We start from the raw sequence: 9,485 nt of genomic DNA on the forward strand, positions 1-9,485 counted from the left end.
AGTTTCATATAAATTAACTATCTATCTTGTTAAATTTTCATAAAATATTTTTTTTTATAAATTAATTAATTACGAAAATTTTATTAACTTATAAAAAATAAAGTTTCTTCAAATAAAAAATTACATGTAATATTTAAAAAAAAAACCAAAAAATTGAATTATATATGATAAATTTTATTAAAAAATTATAAAGACAAGTTTAAGTTAAGTTTATTAAATATTATTTATTAATTTAAAAAAAAAATTATAATTTTTTATATAAATTTTTGTTATAAAATTAATAAAATTTTATAATTACTTGGCAAGGAGCTGGAAGAATTTCGAGATCTTCCGTCAACTTATTCTATGGCTACCTTTGTTCCATTCTATAGAAAAAATAAATTACTTTTTTATTTTTTAATTTCTCCTAAAATCACAACAAAATGGATACCGTCACTGAAACCTGACCCACCACCACCACAACTGGTGGTCTGGTGGAGAAAGAGAAAGACCAAAGTCCCCATTTAAAGTGACGAGCACGATGATGAGGGAATGACGATGGTTCCAAAAATCCCAATCGAGTGGGCATTTCCTGCTACAGATTGAAAGCGGAAACTTGAAAGGAAAGTCATTGTTAATTGGCCAAATGGGAATCAAATAAATATATAATCTACGGGAACACCAATAATCCATCCACACGGAGATGCCATGGAAGAAAAAAAGGAAGAAGACGAAGATGATTATTAATCGTCATTGTCAACAGGATGAAACGAGGAGGCTGCAGGCACACATAAATTTGTGTGACCCTTTTAAAAATTATTATTGAATTTCTTTATTTTAATATACTTAATTTATATATTTTTATTTTACAATTATTTTAGACATTAAATTAAATTTTATTTAATCCTATAATTAAACTACTTAATCCCACAATAATAATTTCCTAAGAAAACTTGATAAGAAAACTTGATAAAAGGAACTAAACAACACATAGATAAAAATACAAAAATTAAATAATTTATTTTTTAAAATAAAAAATTAAATAATTAATTTAATTAAAATTAGTGGATTAAATAATAATTTTCCTTTGTTTTATCAAACATAATGGGTTTGTATAGCTTTGCTCATAAATGCTGGTTTTTGCTTCACTTGTAATTTTTGGTAGTTACTGTCTTTTGAATAGACAGTAGTGGCAAATATCGTCTTTCCCATCAATTCAGTCTCATTATCCTACTCCTAACACAGGGCTGATAACTCTTCATGTCTCCTCTGTGCCCAGTACCTGTCTTTTTCATCTGTCAGCTTACGTTTTACATTTCTGAACTGAAATCCTTTAAGACCAGATAATTATTTTAAGTGGTTCCTATTTTGTATGCCATTCATTATTTTGTCGCTCTCTCTCTCTCTCTCTCTCTCGCAAATTCTGGATGTACCTCCTTAATGGGGTGATGGGTTCCACAAATTTTGGTTTCATTGCTACAGTTCTTTATATATTCTGGGAATAAGCAAATTGAGCTAGTTCAAAAAGGACTAAGCAAACTGGTTTCATTCCTATGGATCAATACTCAGTTCAGGAACCTCTTCTTTCAAGTCAAGGTGTCAAAAAGAAGCCTCTCTTTGTATCATTAGCGAAATGGGTTCTCAAGATTCTAATTTGGGTGATTTTCATTGCATGGGTTGTTTTTATCTTTGTGTATCCAACACAATTGGGCAATGAAATATTTGAGAAATGTATTGGAGCCACCAAGGGAACTCCTTTTGGTCTTTCAGGTTTAACTCTTATTAGTTTTTTTACTCTCTCACCTTTCTTTGATGATTATTTTCTACTTGTTGCACTCAAGCTTGATATGCAATTTACCAATTGCAGGAAGCATATTCTTATTATTGAGTGGACCGATTATTCTTATTGCAATTCTTGCTATTGCACATCTTATCATCTCTGGGGAAGAGGATATCCAGCAGTATGTATTCTCCTGTTTTAAAGTTCTTATATTGTCTCTTTTAATTCTTTCCTCTGAATAATTGAAATATGCCAATAGGGTGTTCTTTGTACCAGAACTCATAATTCTTTTTTATTTTTTTATTTTTTTATGGTGTGAACTCTCGGTTACAGGAAGAAGAATTCAAAGTATCCACGTGTCCGCTTGTGGACATTTCCTGTTCTCGTGGGTGGACCATTTGGGGTTGTTTCTGCTGCTGAGTTCATTGGGATTCTTCTCTTTGTTGTGTACATCATCTGGGCTGTTTATGCCTATACAATAAGGAATCTCAGCCTTATCTCCAATTGGCATTTTACTTCTAAAGAGGAAGGGTACAACGTTTTCTGCTTTTTGATTCAATATGTTTTACTTATTTACTATATGAGATTAAATTATATTTACTTTCTGTGAAGGGTTTCTTTGTCTTTGCTCTTTACTTGTTCTCCTCTCTATTGATGGCCTTGCAACCCTTGCTTTATCTTCTCATTCAAAAAAAAAAAAAAAAAATGCAACTCTCCATTTTTTTTTAAATCCTCTGGCATGCTATTTATCTATCCATATGACCTTGACCACAAAAATAGATAAAAGTGTTTTCCTTTAGTCAGTCACGTGATAGAGGCTGAATATGACATGCTTTTTTCTTTTAAGCATATTATTCTTCAATGTAATCAACAAATTCTATGGTGTGCACATTGATTTATACTTTCATATATTGCTTATTTGGTTCACTTCATTCCATAACTCACTTTTGAAGATATAAACTTTGTGATATATGTGTGTCTCTGAATATGTGTGTGTGTGTGACTGTTTGTGTGGTCAAAATTTGACAAATGCATTGCATCCTGAATTCAATCTAAACCAGTTTGAAATGAAAGTTTGTAGGAAAAGGTATAAGAGCGCTTTTGAGTACACGATTGCCTTTTTCCATTTTCAAAGATGGATGGCTCTTGTTATTGCATTTTTTCTGTCCTGATCATTTTAACGTGAATGCATAGGCTACAAATGGAGTTTTTTGTTGCATATGATTCATCTCTGGGTACTTCAGGTTCTCTCTGTGTTCTTTGGTTGTGTACAGTTTTAACCTTTTTCTACCAAAAAAAGAACAAAAAGTTATAGTCACTCATCTTGTACACAGAAAACTCAGTCCTCAGAACATTTTGATTTGATATGGTCTTTCAATTCAAAACTGAAGCTACTGTATAGAATGCAAACTGAGGCTGCAAAGAAGTGGTGTAAAAATATTAGTTAATGTTAAATTATTTTATTGAAGCAAAGTTTCCATAGTCAGTTATTATTTTGGACAGCTCATGATGCATTTGTAGTTAGTGAACTTCTCTTAGTTGTACTTTCATTTTTTTTTTTTTCTCTTTTTTATGGAGCTGCTGTCATTGGCTGAGTATCCCTTCTTTTTGAACATTTCAGCATCTGGCTATTAGAATTGACAGGGCTTCGACTTGGTATGATTGGATTATTTTGCTTGGCATTTCTATTCCTTCCGGTTGCAAGAGGATCAGTTCTTCTCCGCCTTATTGATATCCCTTTTGAGCATGCTACAAGATACCATGTGTGGTTGGGACACTTGACAATGCTGCTCTTTACCCTCCATGGGCTATTTTATGTAATTGGATGGGGAATGCAGGGTAATCTGCAATATGAAGTGAGTCCTCTTGCTTAAATACAGGCATATATTTGTTTCTTGTTTGCTGGAAAACTCATTCGTGCAATACTTTTTCTTTTAATATTCTAGAGGCAATATGAGTAAGTGGTTATGGAAAATGTGATGCTACAGACCCTTTCCCTAGGATTGAGGCAGTATTGCTATACTTTGGTGACAATAATTTGAAATTTTGGAAGGCTGAGAGAGAGAGAGAGAGAGAGAGAGAGCCAACAAATTGTTGGAACCAAAAACCTTTGAAAGGCATAATTATTTGAAAGTGAGGTTTGAAGGAGATGACTATTTTTGTACTTGAAATATGTAATGCAGATGGGATTAAAAATTTTAGGGCTAAAGTACACCCATGATACTTTAAGGTGTAAAACATAAAAGTACTTCAACTTTAATTTGAAACAGAAAGGTACCACAATTTCAAGTAAAGTAACCTGAAAGTAACTATGACTTCTAAAAGCCAGTTCTCAGGTTAAATGCTTACGTGGCTTTTCCTGTAGGTAGGTGGATTGTTCAACCTGTTTAATGTCAAATGTGCTTTTCCTTTTAATTGAAGAAGGTCTCTACTGAACATGGAGTAATACTTATTATACTTTGATTGTGTTAACTTGTTTGCTTCCATGGTTTGTCTAAATTCCACAAGCCATGACAATCATCAGATGTGTTCCTCACTTCAATGTGTCATTTTAATCTCCTCCTTTACAGTAATCAGTGTTTGAATGTGCTGCTTTACTAGCTTAAGTTTCAAGTGGAAGGAAAATGACTCTATTGTGGCCATGATATTTATCTCATGAAGGTTAGGACCTACTTTAGAAGCATAGTTGGGGTCGGAATGGCCAGATTCTTTTTTTTTTTTTTTTGAGGGGGGGTGGGGGGTGTTGTGGATTTGTGATTGGAGACACTTCATTCCTACTACATAATGTTCTTTAAGTTAATGCTACAAGGATCTGACTTGGTACAGAATATTGGCTTAGGATTGGCATTACATTTTAATGCCTTTGAAATTATAATGATTCTGCAATTGGATAATTTCCTAAAAATATTCTAGCACATTATAACCACAGCATAAGTTGATTCTAGGTACATGTTTTAAGATTGTAACAGGAAGTCGTGGATGGTCAAAAAGTTCAAGATCATTTTTCACTTTTCACAACAAATGGCTTATACTCTGTGTGGCATAAGCTTATGGATTCTGAGGCTCTGGTAGAATAGTGATTTAAAACCCTTTTTTTTTTTCAATTTTGGCTGCCATGTACTGCTTCATGATTTCTTATTTATTGCTTTCTTGATTTGAATGTTGATTAAAGATCCAGTCACAAAGCAAAGTCCAATGAAGATTCATCTAGAATCCTAGATACAATCTTCAATTTCAGCAGAGAATTCTCTTAAGCAGCTTAAGGCTAGGGTATATGCTTGCATGTGTTTGGCAGTTGCCACCCAAAGAATTTCACTATTGTGAACATTGCAACTGAAATAGTCTGATATGTTACAACCATCTAGGACATTTTAATAATTACCTAGAATGCATGGTTCCAATTCACTTTTGAGTAAAAATGAGCATGGTATTTGATAAGTCCACTTCAGGTCCTGCTTATATACTCTTATTATGCATGTGTGTTTATGTATGTAGCCTCATGATGTGCAGCCATAGATATTCCTTTTTGTGTGTCAAACTACTAGTAGTTCTCTGTTACATACAAGAGGTCTAGATATAAAAAGAAGATGGTTTAGCAGTAGTTAAGAAAGTAGTTAAGACTGTTGGAAGTAGAATAAAGCTGTAGCAGAAGTTAGAAGAGGAGCTGAATTGGCGGGAATAGTTACTGTAGTTACATAAGCTGTATAAATATCGCTATTGTGGACTGATGTTGACTATGCTAAGAAGTAATAACATTTCAGAATGTTTCTCTCTCTGTTTTCTTTCTGCTTCAATACTATCTCTTTCTATCTTTCTCCCTATTTTTTCCTTGTCTTCTTCCATACTGAGAACAGATCAATTAAGGGTGTATAACTCTAATGTGCTCCTAAACTACAATCAGCATCAGTGGAGCTCATATATGGATGTAGTCAATGTAATTTTGACTGATTATCGATTGGCTACCTAATTGATTTTCACTATGATAATTTTATTGAAAGGATTAGTTAGATCAGTCATTTGCATGGTATGGCAGAGAGGAACATAAAGTTAGATTCATTTGATGCAAGACACTTTTTTCTTTTCTTCCCCCTCCTTCTAAAGTGTTGTACTGTTTCATGCAGATAATGGAATGGAGAGATGTTGGAATTGCCAATTTTGCAGGTGTTGTCAGCCTTTTAGCCGGACTTTTGATGTGGGTGACATCACTTCCTGGTGTGAGACAGTGGAGTTTTGAATTGTTTTTTTACACCCATCAACTATATGTGGTCTTTGTCCTCTTCTTGGCGTTCCATGTTGGTGATTTTATTTTCAGCATGTCTGCTGGTGGAATATTTCTTTTCATGCTTGATCGGTTTTTGAGATTTTGCCAATCACGAAGGACTGTAGATGTAGTTTCAGCCAAGTGCCATCCATGTGGAACTGTGGAATTGGTCTTTTCAAAACCAGGAAGTAATGATAATTCTTCACCAGTCTTTTGTTTCCAACCATTTCTTCTGTTATCATATGCATAACATTTTCTTTTGATAATGCAGACTTGCGATATAATGCCCTTAGTTTTGTTTTTCTTCAAATCCGGGAATTATCATGGCTGCAATGGCATCCTTTCAGCGTCTCATCTAGCCCTTTGGATGGTAAAAATCATCTATCCATTCTCATAAAGGTCCTTGGGAGATGGACAGAGAAGCTTAGAGAAAACATCATGAAAACATCTGAGGTAGAAACAGCAAAATTGCTGGACCAACCTTTCCAACCGCATGCCAAGATAACAGCTTCTGTTGAGGGGCCATATGGGCATGAAGTACCATATCACTTGATGTATGTATCCTGAATTCCTGATCTTTAAATCACATATGAATAATTAAGTAAAAGAAGCATATATTCAATATTTTTTGTAATTACGGTGCTCACAACATAACAATTTTGTGGCAGTGATGTAATTTTTCATCAAAGAAAAATAAATAATTTTCCATGTTTAATTTTGTGTGATGGGTTTGACATACAAAATTAGATAAGATATACCATATGTCCTGCTAAATCTGCATTTTAATATCTTCCCCTATTCAACTGACTTTGGTCACATTGTTCTCTTAGGTATGAGAACCTCATTCTAGTAGCTGGTGGAATAGGAATTTCACCTTTCTTGGCAATCTTGAGCGATATTCTCCACCGTATTAATGAAGGCAGACCCTGCTTACCCAAAAATGTTTTAGTTATTTGGGCTGTCAAAAAATCAAATGAGCTTCCTCTTCTGTCAACCATCAACATGGAGTCAATTTGTCCATATTTCTCTGACAAACTAAATCTGGAGATTTGCATTTATGTTACTCGTGAAACAGATCCCCAATTGGTAGGTTTAATAATATTCTCAACACTTGTGGTACTTACTTCCTGTTTTTCTTGTCTATCATGTTCAATTCAAATAATTTTGTGCATTTAAATAATTATATACAGGAAGAGGGGATTGTTCACAAGGCTACAACTTCTTCTATCTGCACTGCCACTAAGGGATATGGCATGTCAGTTTTGGTTGGTACAGGTGATAACATATGGTCTGGACTTTACATTATTTGTTCTACAGTGGGCTTTGTTAGTCTTCTGGGTTTGTTAGATGTGTTCTATATAAACCGATATGGCATACAATCATGGTGGTATAAAGGACTTCTTTTTGTAGCATGTATGGTTGCCAGTATTGTTATCTTTGGAGGTTGTGTGGTTGGTTTGTGGCATCTGTGGGAAAGGAAAACTTTGGCCAGGGAGGAACACTTGGACAACAGGATGAAGGCTGAGAAGGTGCCAGATAATGAAGATATGACAAATGATAATTTCTTTGAGAAAAAACATTCAAGCTTTACTGTGATACAGTATGGTTCAAGACCAGACTTCAAAGGTTTGTATGACTATTTCTGCTCCTTACTTTCCTTTGATAAACCGATGAAAGAAATAATCTGATAACATGCAGTTCTCAAAATACTTGTGCATGTCATATCCGCATTTTTAAATGAAAATGTGAACTACATAGTCCTGACTTGATCATAACATATGCTTAACTTATTTTCAGTTATTCATTCATAGAATCATATCCTTTTAAAGTCTGCTGAGTATTGCTCCCTCACCACATGATTGCCAATTTGCCTTGTAATGTAAAAACATCAATGAAGAAAAACACGATCAGACAAGCTTGGAAAACGAGTTAATAATGGGGGTTTTAATTATTATTGGATTCTTCAACATTCACTAACCAGTTTATTTGTTGACTTCTTAGTTTGTATTGTAATGTTAAAACCTTAATACTTCCATGCTGCTCTTTCTTGACCTGTTATTTATTTTCCTAACTGCAGAAATTCTTGGATGCGTAGCGAAGCAGTGGGGCTTTGTTGATGTAGGGGTGATTATATGTGGTCCTCCAACTCTTCAGTGCAGTGTTGCTAGAGAAATCAGGTCTCAGAATTTGAGGAGAGAATCTGATGATCCTGTTTTCCATTTCCACAGTCATAGCTTTGATCTGTAGCCAAATGCTGCAATATGTTCCTTCTTACAGCATTAGCTTGCAGTATGTATATCTTATAGCAAGTAAATCTCTAAAATATGAGATAGGATGTTGTCTATTTAGCATGTAGATTGTAATGTATGTAATCATCACTTTCCCTCTCTATATATATAACAGTATTAGTCATACTTGTAAACAATAGTTGTTTCATGCTTGTCCTTGTTTATTATGTAAATTAACATATGAGAACTAGGGATGGCAATGGACATGGCACCTGGGAAAATCATTTTACCTGAACCTGAATTTCATTAATATTTTCAAAATTCGAATTTGTTCCAAATTCGATTAAAATTTATTCTCAACAAGTTGAATCTGTCTTACTTCCAATTATTATTACGTAAAAAAATCTGAATCTATTTAAGTAATAATATATTTTAATTAATAATATATTTTAATTAATAATTTACATAAAAAAATTATTTTTATTAATAATTTATATTTTAAAATTTAATAATTTTATTAAATATTTAAATATTATTTTATTTATAACAAAATATATAAAATTTAAAAATATTATCATAAAAAACATATGTTTTATATTTAATTAAGTATTTATATAAACGGATTTGGGTAATGGATACCTAATATACAAAATTCAAACTCGACTTGAACTCGTTACGAGCATAGGCGGAGCCACATTAGGGCCAAGGGTGGCACTGGGCCCCCTCGAATTTCTGGATTTTTTAGGGGTATATTAGTAATTTTACTAAAATAAGATGGAAGTTTCACCTTTTTTTTTGTCCTAGACTTTGATAAGTTAATACTTATTATTTTACACTACTAATGTATGGTTAGTGGACTAAACAGCTCACTTTATGGCTTAGAGGTAATCATAGGTTACTTTATTTTTTGCTTATTTTGTCTCCAATCATCTATAAGGAGAAAAAAAAAAATTCTTATCCTTTTAGGAGGATAAGGTTCTTTATAGGTTTTTTGCTTGTCATTATAATTACATCATTAATTATATTTTTTTTAATCAGGAGAAAAAGTACAACATATGTCATAATTATAATCAAATAAAAGTATAATTATGAAAATAAAGTCTCTTTTTTTAAGAAAAAAAAATAAAGTCTATACTTATACACCAAAGCGTGTGATAGGAGATTAACCATATATTCCTTAAATTTATATTTTAATATACAAAATAAAATTAATGTTAAATTTATATTTTTATGTTGT

At 32.8% G+C, this 9,485-nt stretch overlaps 1 protein-coding gene across 1 annotated transcript; it reads left to right on the plus strand.

The window, feature by feature from the left end:
• The first annotated feature begins 1,283 nt into the window (after nt 1-1,283).
• Nucleotides 1,284-8,445, plus strand: LOC110649451 (ferric reduction oxidase 6). The gene is made up of 9 exons (XM_021804030.2): nt 1,284-1,749; nt 1,847-1,940; nt 2,093-2,290; nt 3,381-3,615; nt 5,881-6,208; nt 6,292-6,574; nt 6,851-7,106; nt 7,211-7,646; nt 8,098-8,445. Exons 1-9 carry the CDS (start codon nt 1,533-1,535, stop codon nt 8,265-8,267), a joined length of 2,217 nt encoding a protein of 738 aa, XP_021659722.2. The 5' UTR covers nt 1,284-1,532; the 3' UTR covers nt 8,268-8,445.
• The last annotated feature ends 1,040 nt before the right edge of the window (nt 8,446-9,485 follow it).

The sequence above is a fragment of the Hevea brasiliensis genome, chromosome 13, assembly GCF_030052815.1.
Source record: "Hevea brasiliensis isolate MT/VB/25A 57/8 chromosome 13, ASM3005281v1, whole genome shotgun sequence".
NCBI classification, from domain to species: domain Eukaryota; kingdom Viridiplantae; phylum Streptophyta; class Magnoliopsida; order Malpighiales; family Euphorbiaceae; genus Hevea; species Hevea brasiliensis.

Coding starts and splice junctions, on each gene's coding strand:
- LOC110649451 (XM_021804030.2), top strand. CDS start 1,533: ATGGATCAATACTCAGTTCAGGAACCTCTTCTTTCAAGTCAAGGTGTC. Junction 6,575..6,850: donor GAAGTACCATATCACTTGAT/GTATGTATCCTG, acceptor TTGTTCTCTTAG/GTATGAGAACCTCATTCTAG. Junction 7,647..8,097: donor TTCAAGACCAGACTTCAAAG/GTTTGTATGACT, acceptor TCCTAACTGCAG/AAATTCTTGGATGCGTAGCG.